Source organism: Pungitius pungitius, chromosome 15 (assembly GCF_949316345.1).
Source record: "Pungitius pungitius chromosome 15, fPunPun2.1, whole genome shotgun sequence".
In the NCBI taxonomy this organism is placed as follows: Eukaryota; Metazoa; Chordata; class Actinopteri; order Perciformes; family Gasterosteidae; genus Pungitius; species Pungitius pungitius.
In genome coordinates, this window is record NC_084914.1 from 17838615 (window position 1) to 17852720 (window position 14106).

General features: G+C 47.7%; 1 protein-coding gene across 2 annotated transcripts in view; it reads right to left on the reverse strand.

Moving 5' to 3' along the window:
- Positions 1-3108: 3108 nt before the first annotated feature.
- The window catches only part of tox (thymocyte selection-associated high mobility group box), a 33822-nt gene continuing 22824 nt past the window's right edge, over positions 3109-14106 (reverse strand). The window contains exons 5-10 of one of the 2 annotated variants that reach the window (XM_037458474.2): positions 8755-9000; positions 7228-7461; positions 7020-7100; positions 6413-6913; positions 4271-4431; positions 3109-4130 (exon numbers count right to left, since the gene is read on the reverse strand). In XM_037458474.2, the coding sequence (XP_037314371.2) occupies positions 4091-4130; positions 4271-4431; positions 6413-6913; positions 7020-7100; positions 7228-7461; positions 8755-9000 (1263 nt within the window). In that variant the 3' untranslated portion in view covers positions 3109-4090. The remainder of the gene's footprint in view (positions 4131-4270; positions 4432-6412; positions 6914-7019; positions 7101-7227; positions 7462-8754; positions 9001-14106) is intronic. The other variant, XM_037458475.2, reaches the window with a different exon arrangement.

Consider the following 14106-nt stretch of genomic DNA (forward strand, 5'->3'; position numbering starts at 1 on the left):
AGAAGAGTAAAGACAAAAGGCAGGAAGCAGAAGACAGAGGAGACAGGGAAGCCATAGGAAAGTCTGGTAAGAAAACCAAGGAGAAAACCTTGAACAAAAGACCAAATGAAGATCGTGAGGAAGAGAACGAAGCAGGACAGGAAAATAAAACGTCCTTTAAGCAGGAAAAAGGGGGGCAGGGAACTATAGAGGACTCCCATCGTGACGATACAGCCAACACTGCCGACCCAGCAGCCTGTGCTCTTCCCTTTGGACAAGGACAGATGTTGCAGGGTCAAGGGAATGCGCAGCATCCCGTATCCATCTCTGGTCCAAATCACACCAACAACCTCTCCCTCCTCGGCTCGTCAAGATCTCAACCAACTGGCAGCAGCCTCTCCCTTCAAGGAGGGAATTCTCTTGTCCCCACTGGTCCCGCTCAATCCGTTGCTCCTTTAGAAATCAGTGGGCCAAACATGGCTCCAAGTGGTGCCACAGACAGCGTCATCGGGCAACATGGCTTCAGCCTCGTGGCTCCTGCTACCTCTCATCTAGCTGACACTGTGAACACTTTGCAGGCAAGTGCAATCCTAAACTCACCTCTTCCTACCTCCCAGGCTGCAGGACTGGCCTTGAGTGTAAAGCCGCCTGTTGACCCTGCACCTGTGCAGTCCCTCTCGCAGAGCAAGCCCCCTCCAGACAACTCTCCTCTTGTAGCAGGATGGAAGCCTGACCCAGTCCCGGGATCAGGCTTTTCCACTGGGGTAGGAGTACGTCACAATCTCCCAACTCAGGCCCCGTTAAGTGGGGATGGTTTGTCCGAAGAGACCCCTCCTGGACCAGTGACCACAGTGGAGAGTCTGTCAAACATCAACAGTCAGACCGAGACTGAGGAAGTGCATGCTGGTCCCACAGCCCCGTCCCTTACTGAAGGACCTGCTGCAGAGTTGTCAGGAGGCAGCATGCAGGGAGCAGATGTGTCTGAATCAGGTGTCTCAGTACCCAGTGTGTCCACACAGAGCGTGTCCTCCACGGGGGACGCAGCAGCAGCACTGCTGCAGCAGGAGTACCTGTCAGAGGAAGGTGGGTCCTCCCCAAGGAGGAAGCTGAGGCTGGTGCTTCCTGAGAAGACGTCGAGCCGACCACCCACCGCCCTGGAGAGGAAGATACGCTAGCTGCTCGTGTCATGGATGGGAAAAGTCTTATGGATGGGAAGGGTCAGGAGAAACATTTGTTCAAGTCCTTTAAGATAGCGGGAGTTGGATGCTGTCATACAATCTTAATCTGTTGAACTAAACGAGTGTCCCAGAGACGTCTGTTGAGTTTTATTTTTCTAAAGTAAAAAAGGTTGGTGTGATTTTTAGGTTTCGGATTTTATTGTTGACCTTTTTAAAAAAAATCTCTCCTTCATTTTCTCCTCATCGTTCAACCGCCGCACAGTTTGCTCAGATATCGATTCCAAGAAGTTCAAGATCCAAAGATTTCCGTGTCACAAGTTATTTTGGAGTTTTAAAGGTACTTCTTGCTCTTAGAGACAGCTATTGTGGCCTCCAGGTATGTTAAGTAGCTTTTGTGGGGCTTGCATGTTTGCCCAGTAAGATTCCAGCTTCATGATAACTCAAAAGCTCAAAGTCACTAATGTTATGACTGCTCACCAGTCGCCATTTTGAGAGCCTTGTAGAGGCAACCCCTCATTCAAATGTAGCACCTTTAAGTACGTAGTACGATTCAGTCACATGACATCATAGCACTTTCATTTTTTTGTTACTGAACACAAAAGTGAGACAAAATGAAAAAATCAGCGGTGACATACACTTTCAGTTAGACTGAGTGACCTCGTGAACCTGGGCACTACACTAACGCAGCGTGCAGGGCCTCCTGCGTGTCGCTGCAGGTTTGGTTTCACACTGCCGACCTCTAAACGCTGCCCACAGGGGGATCGGTCCACGCCGCCATCATCTCTCCCGCTGACGCACACTTTTTGGATCAAAGGAGTGCTGCTGATTCGCCACGACAGGAGACAACATTTCACAAAAGCCTTTTGAATGCAACGTGCGCTTACACATGAAGAAGAACGTGCACTTCCTGTTCTGTGCCATAAGCTATCCAGGCGGTCACTCACTAGTTATTGGCCATCAATTAATCAATCAATAATTTATTGATGCTAAAATGCTACAGGCAACTTAAACCTGCATTCGTATATTTTCTTTGTCCAACTGGGGGAAGCAGAGGTAGCTTTAAAGCAAACACACCTTCTTCCAGGTAAGTGTGTGTTCAGCTCCTGAGGGAACAATATGTGTAGCTGCTGGATGCTCCACTATGTTCACAAGCTCGTTGTCGGCTGTTTGAAGGCAGGTGGCCATCGGGTTTATCGGGACCAGCTGCTTGCTCCTCAACTTCATAATCGGTAAATAAAGTGCCACAGTGGGCACTGGGGTTTTGGCCTTAGTGCACCTTTAGTTGGTAGCTATCCAGGCATTAGAGGCCAGGGCTTATACATATGTCACCATCAGTGAGGTCATCAAATGATTTCTCAGGATTCACTTAATCTCTCCAGTCTAAATGACTAAAATGGTTAAAAAAAACCTCTATACACACCAGTTTTTATTTAGTCCAGAAGTCAAATTAGAAAAAAGAACATGTATGGCCTTAGCAGGAAGTAGCTGCAGCCCTCCTGTGCTGCCTGCAGGGGGCAGTGTGTCCTCACTGAAGGCTGCCTGCGGTACTTAATCACATTATTCACACATTTATTTCATTTCAGGCAGTTTGTTATGTCAACATGTTGAAATGAACAGTCTCCTCCTTAGGGACGGAAACACGTCCCATAGTGTGAACACTATGGTATGACCATAGGACGGATACTTTTCCCTCTCCTTTTAGCTCCCTTCTGGTCTCTTGGTCCCCTAACAGTGTCTGCTGGTTCCTGAGCCAAACCCAGCGGTGGGTTCCGTCTGCAGCGAGCAGCCGACGTCTCCCTACACGGCCAACAAAGTGGGACTTGTGGTGTAAACAGAAGATTAAAAACACATATTTCCTGCTGCTTAGCAAAGGTCTTACAGAGGTGGAAGTTTACATTGTCAGGTGGCGTCATTAGAGCTGCTGTCACAAACCACTGGGAAACAAAGGAGGAGAAGAGGCAGGTTTGGAGTAATGGCTGCACATCAATGCAGCGCTGACTTTATTCTCAAACACATTATTAGAATCTAAAAATAAGAAAATCTTCATGGTTGTTGTTGCTCAGAGTCCTTTCATCTGCCAAAAAAACACATTAATACAAAGAGATACAGAGCAGAGAGAGAAATGTGTGCCTCATCATCATCATCATCAACACTAAAACAAAACCTTTATTTGATTAAAAAACAACATTAAAACACAGCCAACCCAGCAACAGTTATAGTTTCTTATTAAATAGCCTATGTGCACAGAGAAAAAGAGATGACATAGAGACAATGCAACCCCACCATCCTCATTAACACACACACACACACAGTTTGGATCCGAATCAATCCCATCGGGAGGAGGAGCTGTCAGCGGCCAAAGGACTATTTTTGATTCTTTTCTCCCCCCAACAAAGAATTGTTTGACATTTTGTTATAAGGACTAAAATGCAATGAATTTGTAGCACTGCTCTTAAATGGTGCTCCATGACAGCGCTGTGTGGGGGACCATCCTCTCCCCGTCTGGTTACTTATGGTTTGCGTGCTGTGTTCGCAGAGACAGCAGCTCAAAAGGAAAAGTAAAGAAGGGGTCAGTTGGCTTTAAATCGACAGCTCAAACCTTTATGTTACAGTCATTTACACTTTTTGGAACTGACAATAAACGCCGTCTTTACCAAATGAAGAACTAGATAAGGGGTTTCATTTGTTAAGGGAGGAGTATGTACATCAACGTGGTCATGGTTCACAGCACCCTGCCTCTCCTGGCTGGGATACAACATTTATCATGTCTAATGCTGTAAACAAGCAGTACGACCGGCTGTGGGACATGCAGGGACTTCCTGTTTTGGTCCCTTAGAAGGGACGTGGTAGTCCCCGGTTGGAGGTCGGTGGGTGAGTCCTCTGTGGCTGGTCAGGCGTCTCGCTTGAGGATTTGCCGTCATTCTGTCCTGAGATTAGCTCAGATACAGAGGTTTGTCCCTCTGCAGGCCGCTGCTGGACGAGAGGAAACACTCAGTGAGGTTACAACGAGGCTGGAGAGTGGCTGTGGTCAGAAATGTAACCGCCCCCAACAGTGATGTCACTACAGCTGTAGCAAAATGGGATTTGACTCTTCAAAGCCCCTAAAACCCTACCCGTTGCCATGGTAATCGTTGCTCCAGTCCAGACAGGGGTGGTGGCTCGGCGTGTGTCGCCCAAGCTGATGGTAGTCCACTGATGATGACATCATCGCTCCACTGTTAAGCATTCCTCCCCCTAATTGCTGGTAGTCAGACTGGAGGGATGGGTGGTAGCTCTGGAATTACAAGGACAAGCACTTAGGTCATTAAATCCCATAGACTTCTCTGGGAGCCTTTCTAAGAACACATGCAGGTCCCATGTGGTGGTGTCAGAGCACCAGGGCCCCCCCCCCCCCCCAGCAGGTCCAGCAGCAGTGAAAAGTATTTGGCTTCAATAAGCAGCCTGATGGTCAGAGGACATATATTCATACTCTTTACCTCTTTAATAAATAGAGAGACTTTAGATGTTTAGAACTTTGCTCACTGATAGAAGCCTGCACATCCATCAGTACACCCCCACAGGAAGAGACTTCTGCTGACTACATGTCTTCCGTTCTGTGCCTTGGAGCAGGTTTCAGTGTGACAGTCGGTGTGCTTACATCCTCCCCCCCCACACCCCCCTCACAGAGCTACATAAAGGCCACATTCGGGAGGCAGGGGAGTAAAAAGGAGTCAGTCATCGGTCATGGGTTCATCAGCAGTAATTACACAGAATGTGGGGGCAATGTAGAGGAGATGAGAAGGTAAGAGAGGAGCAGGAAGCAGGGGAAGTTGGCAAGCATGTCTAACTGTAAGATACTTGAGGGAGGAGAGAGACCTGGAGAGTGTGTGTGTGTGTGTGTCTCTATCACACACACACACACACACACACACACACACACAGGCTGAAAGGGAAGTTAATCTGAGTGTTGTGAGTGAAAGAGGAGAAAGAGGAGGACAGCAGGTGGTTGGGTTCTCCCCCCTCTCCTCCGCTACCTCACCTATTCATCCATTGTCGAGCAAATTCTTCTCCTTCACTCCTTCACAAAGACCCCATCTGCCTCCTTTGTCTCTCCCTCTCCCTCTCTCCCTTCCCCCATCATTTCTCACTCTTCACTCATCGAAAAGAAAAAAAAACTTTCGGGCTCTGTCACTGTGTCCTCTGTCGTCTCTCTCTCTTTTTATTGCAAAAAATATGCAAAAACAGGATGGAGAGTGAGGGGGGATTATGGGAGTGTGGGATTTAAAAGTGCCCCATAAAGCCGAGAATAATATGAGGCTGAGCAGCAATCCATCGGAGGAGACTGAACACAAGATGCTCCTCGTCTCCTGTCTGCATCCACTCCACCAGAGACAGGTAGACTGATAGAAAGCCAGTAGAAGAAAGTCCTAGCAGAACCTATTGGATTTCTAAACATGTTCACTAATCCAACAGCATAGCTGCTGATGAGGATTAATAGTTATGTTCAAGGAAATGCTGACGCGTCCTCTCCTCCTCGCACACATCTGATGTACACGGTGTGTGTCCCCTCGCATGATATATTCATCCATCTCTATTCAGCTCTCAGCCAGAGTGTGTGTGTGTGTGTGTGTGTGTGAGAGAAATGGTTTGTGTCTCCATTCCAAACTAAAGTCAGCTGTTGATGGAACTTAATGCAGAAAGGAAAGGGTGAGAAAAAACGTCACTACAGACAACAAAGAAGCTGAAAACACACAATTAAAATGTAGAATCTATTTTAATGCTTGAAAATCCTTTTGGGTCCATGTCCTGTTTTATTTTGTAGTCTCATGTCTCTTGTGTCCCTGGTTAACTTCACTTCCTGCCTTCCCCTGTCTTCCCTGTGATTGTCTGCAGTGTCCATGATTGTTTCCACCTGTGTCCAATCACCTGCACCCCCCCCGTGGGTCTCGTGTCCCGTGTCCTGAACGTTGATGTGAAGCGTCTTTGTTTGGGTTTCTTTGGATTCTGGGTCCATTAAAAAGGTTTGAGTCCCGCCTCTGCCTACACACGCCCCTGACACCTTTATTTATATCTGGAAATGGAATGATGGGAAGTCCATCGTGACATCACATCTATCAAATGTCAGGTCACTTCAGCTGGCGCAGTGGATCTAGATCTAAAGATCTGCATGTTTCATATAGTGTCACAGAGCTCATCATCTGGTCCCTAACGTGAGCACACACAGAAAATAGCAATCAATGCATGAGTTGGGAGGAAACCCGGCGCGTGGGACTGACCTGTGGGATGCCAGGTGAGTGGGCCATTCCAAGCGAATGTCCACTGAGCTGCTGATGCTGCTGGTGGGGACTGTGCAGCCCCCCCAGGTGTGCCTGGCTGTGGAGAGGAGGGCTGACCTGGAGAGGAGGGGGGGACGCCGCCGCCATGCCACCGAGGGACAGAACTCCCTGGTGGGGGACGCTGGGCCGCGGCACGCTGCCCCTTGAGGACAGAGGCTGGAGCTGGGGGTGGATCTGGGAGTGAGGTGGGGGCAGGTGCGGGCTGAGCCCGGGGCTTGAGGCGTGGGAGGGGTGTGACGGGTGAGGGTACGGCATGTACATGCTGGGGTGCTGATGGGGATGGGGAGGGAGGGAGTGAGGGTGGCCCATTGAACCGGAGGAATGGTGCTGGCCCGGGTGACCAGGGTACACCGAGGGTTTGGAGGTAAACATTGAGGAAGAGGAGGAGGGAGGCGTGGAGGAAGGGTGGGGCGGCTTCATTTCAGATGGATCGTTGTAGCTCTGGAGAACGAGAAAAGGACAGAAAGTCCCACTGTGGGTTTAGTGCCTTAATGTGGATGTATGAGGCCCCCTTGAAGGCACAAGTCACATGTCACGGCGTGTGTACCTGTGACACCAGACTGGCTCTGTAGGCAGCCAGCTGTTTCAGATACTCCTTCTTGGCCGTCTCTGTCCTCTTCTTGTACAGCTGAAACAAAGGACAAGTGAAGTCAGCAGACAGAACGTCTACGCCATCTGGGAAACAGTGTTTGGTAGTTTGGTGGGAGGAGTCACAAAGGCAGGGCGAGTGATGCGGACAGAGAGGGAGGACGCACCTGTTTCTGCTCCTCTCCCAGCCCGTCCCACATGGACGCCACGATCTTTGACACCTCCCCGAAGGTGGCGTTGGGGTTCTGGGCCTTGATGTTGGCTTGGGTGTCCCTGAAGAACAAGGCGTAGGCGGACACCGGCTTCACCGGCTCATTGGGGTCCTTTCGCTTCTTCTTCTTTGGTGTTTTGGGTTTCTTGGCGATGTCCACTGCCGCTGGCCTCTTGTCTCCACTGACCAGCTGTGTGGAGGAGAAGTTAAAGGATGAAGACATTGATGTGCAGAGGGATGGGGACTCGGTCCTGGAGCAAAAGCATTCAGTTCAATGAGTAAGAGTGTGTGTGTGTGTGTGTGTGTGTTGGTACATGACTGTACTCAGTTGGTAACAGTTAACATGGCAGTGAGTTAGATGTTAGAAGCTCACGGTGCACACTTCTCTGGCTCTGAGTGTGAAGTCCATCGGGTGAAGAGTTGTGAGGACGGTCACACACACACACACACACACACACACACACACACACACACACACACACACACACACACACACACAGCCCTCCATGCTGGTTACGTTGACACATTCTTACATGATTGACAGCTGTCACTCAACCACAGAGCTCAGACAAACTGATCAGCAGTCAACAGAAAGCCTCTCGTGTGTGTGTGTGTGTCTGCATGTGTGTGTCAGTAGAAATCTCACAGTTAAATGCTAAATGGTGCAGCTAACATGTATGAAGTGTTTTGGTGACACAGATTAAGAGCGAATCACCAAATCATCATCAAATATCGCTTCCTTAGCCAATGACGAATCCCAATGAATACAGATATTTAGTGAGCAGTCCAGCTGACCAAGTTGTGATGCAGCGTATGGGTCCAGGAGGCTGGCTGTGGACAACTATGGAAAGAATACAGAGTGGATCCAGGCTCCTGTGTCCCCAGAGGACGTGGTGTGGATAAGGTGTGGACTGGCCTTACCGTGTTCACTGTGGCGGCTACAGCAGCTCCCCTCACTTCTCACTGGATTTATTTCCTGATGTCGGCGAGCGGCTTTGCCTTATTCTCCACATGACCCAGCATGCATTGTAACACCACATGACTGTAATCAATCTGTGTTGATTGAAATAATGGTTCAAGTCTGGTAACATTGATCCCACGGAGCCCGTCCATGTCTCATGCTGGATGAGCTGTAACTGTAGCTTTGGCTTCATCAGGATGTTTTGAATGTTTGAAAGGTGCTATTCAAAGACGGGGATGTTGTAGTGATCACTAACCCAACATGCTGTATGACGTTTCGATGTGTGAAGGTATACTCAACCAGTCATTGCTCCATACGTAGCCAATGAGAAGCTGCACATGTCAGTCATTCTCCACAGTATCAACAGTTTGGTTTCAGATGATTTATACAGTTTCACTTTTTGTTGTTACTTTTAAAGCATCTAAATGCCATGTTGTCCTCTTATATTTGACAAGTCAATAAAAGAAGTACAGGACTCAGTGACTGAGAGCCACAGGAGAGTGTGAGTGTGTGTCTTCTTACCCTGAGTCCCTCCTCGTTGTCATCCTCGTGGGCTGAACTGGAGGGAGACGGCGTGGCCGACTTGCTTCCAGGGGGGGAGGGAGAGTTGTGGGGGACAGAGTTCCCACTTAGACCCAGCTGGGACTGGTTGATGGTGGACAACTGGCTCTGCTGGCTTAAACCCGATTGGCTCCTTGGTCCGAGAGCCGCCTCGATTGGCTGCTGGCTGCTGGTGAACCGGGAGTCTGAGTTCACCATCTGCTGCATCTGTGCAACGAATCAGTGCATTAAAGAAAGGATCAGGTGTCGGTCCCTTTAATCAGCCCTTCCATGCAAATTATTCCAAACAGAAGTCCAATCAACTGCAGATTGACATGACAGCGAGGGTTTTTCTTCTTGGCGACACGTAGCTGGTCCGACCCAGTCTCTGAGGTTCTGATCTTCATGTTGTGTCCAATTGAAACAGCATCTGAGCCGAGCGTGAAAAGCAGAAGGGCAGCACCACGGTTCTCCCCTGATTCTGACAGCTCTCCCATCTCTGCTGTTCTCCACTATTGCTGTTGCCATGACGTCGCTTGTTTGGGAGCCACAACAAAGCAGAGTATGGATCTGATCTGTCATCCTTTCCTATTCCCGATCAGGTCTCTCTGAAGGCCCTGACCTCAACCTTCCCACATGTTCATGCTCTAAGCGAGGTAATAGACTTGAGTATTGCATACACGACCATAACTACTTGACGGACATGGACCAGGGGAACAGCGTGCTGGGTTTGTTAGTGACATCAGGAGCTAGCATGGGATCATGGGAGCCGGTGGATGAGGCATTGGAAACATGTGTGATAACGTGAGTACAGTTTATAGAGTCATTTGGAGATATTTCCATTTGCCAACACGTCCATACAACAGAACTTGATGGTGACAATGGCTTCAGGCTCCTGATTTGTCCCACATTCACCGAACAGAAGGTGTGTGAAACACTGTCTGAGCTACACAACTTTTTTATGTTCAGCGGCCTGGGATTGACTATTAATGAAATCTGAATGTAACCGTGGCAACAGCCATTATGTGTCGAGATCAGAAGTCATCACACCGAGCTCCAGTTGCTCCATCCTTCCATCTGGAGGACATTCTGACGTCCACAGCTCTGCTTCATGTCCTCATGCATCCACGGCCTCCATCATGAGTCCCACAGAGATGCGCTGCTGGAGATGAAGCGGCCAGACAAGGTTCCGTCTCCCGAGAGACGACCAAGGCAAACCTCGAATGAAGAACCTCTTTCTAGAGTTTTGGAAGCGTTGGCCATGATGTGATGTTTAGGATGCCCTTCTCTTTGGCCATAGGTGGAGACATTAAAGGGAGCTGTTATCTCACACAGTGACTCATCAGTGAGTCCACTTCTCAGGAAAACAAAAGCTAACAGCACTCTGACATCTATTGGCAGGGACTGTGGCCTCTCGGGGAGCGCTCAGACATTTCTTCACTGCGGACAGAAACTATGACCAGTAGTAGCTGCGGTTAGGAGTACTTCTACTGCTTCTATCTGCTCATACCACCGCCTAAAGAGGAACAAGCTGAGTGCTTGAAATTATTATATTTTTATTTTAGCATGTGTTTCCTGATAAACCTGGATGGTTCAGAAAGTCCAATTGGTTATTTAAACCAAAAAGAAGTTGGGGTATGTTTAAAAAAAACATACAAAAAAATGTACAGCGGAAACCAAAATAATGATCAGCTTTTCCTTTGGTTGGGGGGAGGGGGGGGGGCAAAGAGAACAGAGGGAAAGCCCCCGATGCAGGCGGGCCGAGTGATGACACAAGAAGGGAAAAAGCTCCACGTAGGTGGGGCTGGATGGAAAAGTAGAGGTTCATCTTGTTGTGAAGCCTGTCATGACTCCAAATATTGGTGTATATATATATATATATATATATATATATATATATATATATATATATATATATATATATATACACAGCTTTGGCTGTTGCTATTTTGTTCTTGTGTGTGACACACAGCCTTCTGCTGACCGACTCCAAATAGAGCAAGAGGGTCAACTGTGAGGTTTGGAATGGACCTCTAAAGATGAGTTTGATTATTTCATTCTCATTATTGAATCACACAGATAGTCCACAGCTGTAAAATACAACCTGAAAAGCCCCATATAGTACGATCTCTGGAAATATAATTGAAGAGCTAAGACTATGTGTATATATATACATATACAGTGGGGCAAAAAAGTATTTAGTCAGCCACCAATTGTGCAAGTTCTCCCACTTAAAAAGATGACAGATGCCTGTCATTTTCATCATAAGTAAACCTCAACTATGAGAGACAAAATGAGGAGAAAAAATCCAGAAGATCATATTGTCTGATTTTTTAAGAATTTATTTGCATATTATGGTGGAAAATAAGTATTTGGTCACCTACAAACAAGCAAGATTTCTGGCTCTCACAGACCTGTAACTTCTTCTTTAAGAGGCTCCTCTGTCCTCCACTCGTTACCTGTATTAATGGCACCAGTTTTAACTCGTTATCAGTATAAAAGACACCTGTCCACAACCTTAAACAGTCACACTCCAAACTCAACTATGGCCAAGACCAAAGAGCTGTCGAAGGACACCAGAAACAAAGTTGTAGACCTGCACCGGGCTGGGAAGACTGAATCTCTAATCAGTAAGCAGTTAGGTGTGAAGAAATCAACAGTGGGAGCAATTATTAGAAAATGGAAGATCTACAAGACCACTGATAATCTCCCTCGATCTGGGGCTCCACGCAAGATCTCACCCCGTGGGGTCAAAATGATCACAAGAACGGTGAGCAAGAATCCCAGAACCACACGGGAGGACCTAGTGAATAACCTGCTGAGAGCTGGGACCAAGGTAACAAAGCCTACCATCAGTAACACAAGACGCCACCAGGGACTCAAATCCTGCAGTGCCAGACGTGTCCCCCTGCTTAAACCAGTCCATCTCCAGGCCCGTCTGAAGCTTGCTAGAGAACATTTGGATGATCCAGAGGAGGATTGGGAGAATGTCCTATGGTCAGATGAAACCAAAGTAGAAGTTTTTGGTAAAAACGCAACTCGTCGTGTTTGGAGGAAGAAGAATGCAGAGTTGCATCCAAAGAACACCATACCTACTGTGAAGCATGGGGGTGGAAACGTCATGCTTTGGGGCTGTTTTTCTGCAAAAGGACCAGGACGATTGATCCGTGTGAAGGAGAGAATGAATGGGGCCATGTATCGTTATATTTTGAGTGAAAACCTCCTTCCATCAGCAAGGGCACTGAAGATGAAACGTGGCTGGGTCTTTCAGCATGACAATGATCCCAAACACACTGCCCGGGCAACAAAGGAGTGGCTTCGTAAAAAGCATTTCAAGGTCCTGGAGAGCCAGTCTCCAGATCTAAACCCCATAGAAAATCTCTGGAGGGAGTCGAAAGTCCGTGTTTCCCAACGACAGCCCCAAAACATCACTGCTCTAGAAGTGATCTGCATGGAGAAATGGGCCAAAATACCAGCAACTGTGTGTGAGAACCTGGTGAAGACTTATAGAAAACGTTTGACCTCTGTCATTGCCAACAAAGGGTATACACTCACCGGCCACTTTATTAGGTACCCCATGCTAGTAACGGGTTGGACCCCCTTTTGCCTTCAGAACTGCCTCAATTCTTCGTGGCATAGATTCAACAAGGTGCTGGAAGCATTCCTCAGGGAGTTTGGTCCATATTGACATGATGGCATCACACAGTTGCCGCAGATTTGTCGGCTGCACATCCATGATGCGAATCTCCCGTTCCACCACATCCCAAAGATGCTCTATTGGATTGAGATCTGGTGATTGTGGAGGCCATTTGAGTACAGCGAACTCATTGTCATGTTCAAGAAACCAGTCTGAGATGATTCCAGCTTTATGACATGGCGCATTATCCTGCTGAAAGTGGCCATCAGAAGTTGGGTACATTGTGGTCATAAAGGGATGGACATGGTCAGCAACAATACTCAGGTAGGCTGTGGCGTTGCAACGATGCTCAATTGGTACCAAGGGGCCCAAAGAGTGCCAAGAAAATATTCCCCACACCATGACACCACCACCACCAGCCTGAACCGTTGATACAAGGCAGGATGGATCCATGCTTTCATGTTGTAGACGCCAAATTCTGACCCTACCATCCGAATGTCGCAGCAGAAATCGAGACTCATCAGACCAGGCAACGTTTTTCCAATCTTCTATTGTCCAATTTCGATGAGCTTGTGCAAATTGTAGCCTCAGTTTCCTGTTCTTAGCTGAAAGGAGTGGCACCCGGTGTGGTCTTCTGCTGCTGTAGCCCATCTGCCTCAAAGTTGGACGTACTGTGCATTCAGAGATGCTCTAATGCCCACCTTGGTTGTAACGGGTGGTTATTTGAGTCACTGTTGCCCTTCTATCAGCTCGAACCAGTCTGGCCATTCTCCTCTGACCTCTGGCATCAACAAGGCATTTCCGCCCACAGAACTGCCGCTCACTGGATGTTTTTTCTTTTTCGGACCATATTCTGTAAACCCTAGAGATGGTTGTGCGTGAAAATCCCAGTAGATTAGCAGTTTCTGAAATACTCAGACCAGCCCTTCTGGCACCAACAATCATGCCACGTTCAAAGTCACTCAAATCACCTTTCTTCCCCATACTGATGCTCGGTTTGAACTGCAGGAGATTGTCTTGACAATGTCTACATGCCTAAATGCACTGAGTTGCCGCCATGTGATTGGCTGCTTAGAAATTAAGTGTTAACGAGCAGTTGGACAGGTGTACCTAATAAAGTGGCCGGTGAGTGTATAACAAAGTATTGATATGGACTTTTGTTTTTGACCAAATACTTATTTTCCACCATAATTTGCAAATAAATTCTTAAAAAATCAGACAATTTAATCTTCTGGATTTTTTCTCCTCATTTTGTCTCTCATAGTTGAGGTTTACTTATGATGAAAATGACAGGCATCTGTCATCTTTTTAAGTGGGAGAACTTGCACAATTGGTGGCTGACTAAATACTTTTTTGCCCCACTGTATAGGGGCAACTTGTCACTTCATCCTCTTCTTCTGTGGTGAGTGTTTGGATCCTGTAGAAAGACTAAAGGGTTACATCCATTTCATGGTAGAGTCCATGAAGCAGGTAACAACACCCTCTGAGCAGCACCAATGAAGCTCTTCAGCCTTCATTCAGGTGGACTGAGGAATACACAAGTAGAGAAAAGAGCAGTCTCCATATTAACTAGTCTGGCCTCTTTCTGGGAGAACACTCTCTCTCTCTCTCTATCAGACACATTCACTTGAATGTTGAATCTTTCTAACCGTACCTTCCATTTGGCTGAGCCAGGCGCGGTTGCTAGGCAACCATCA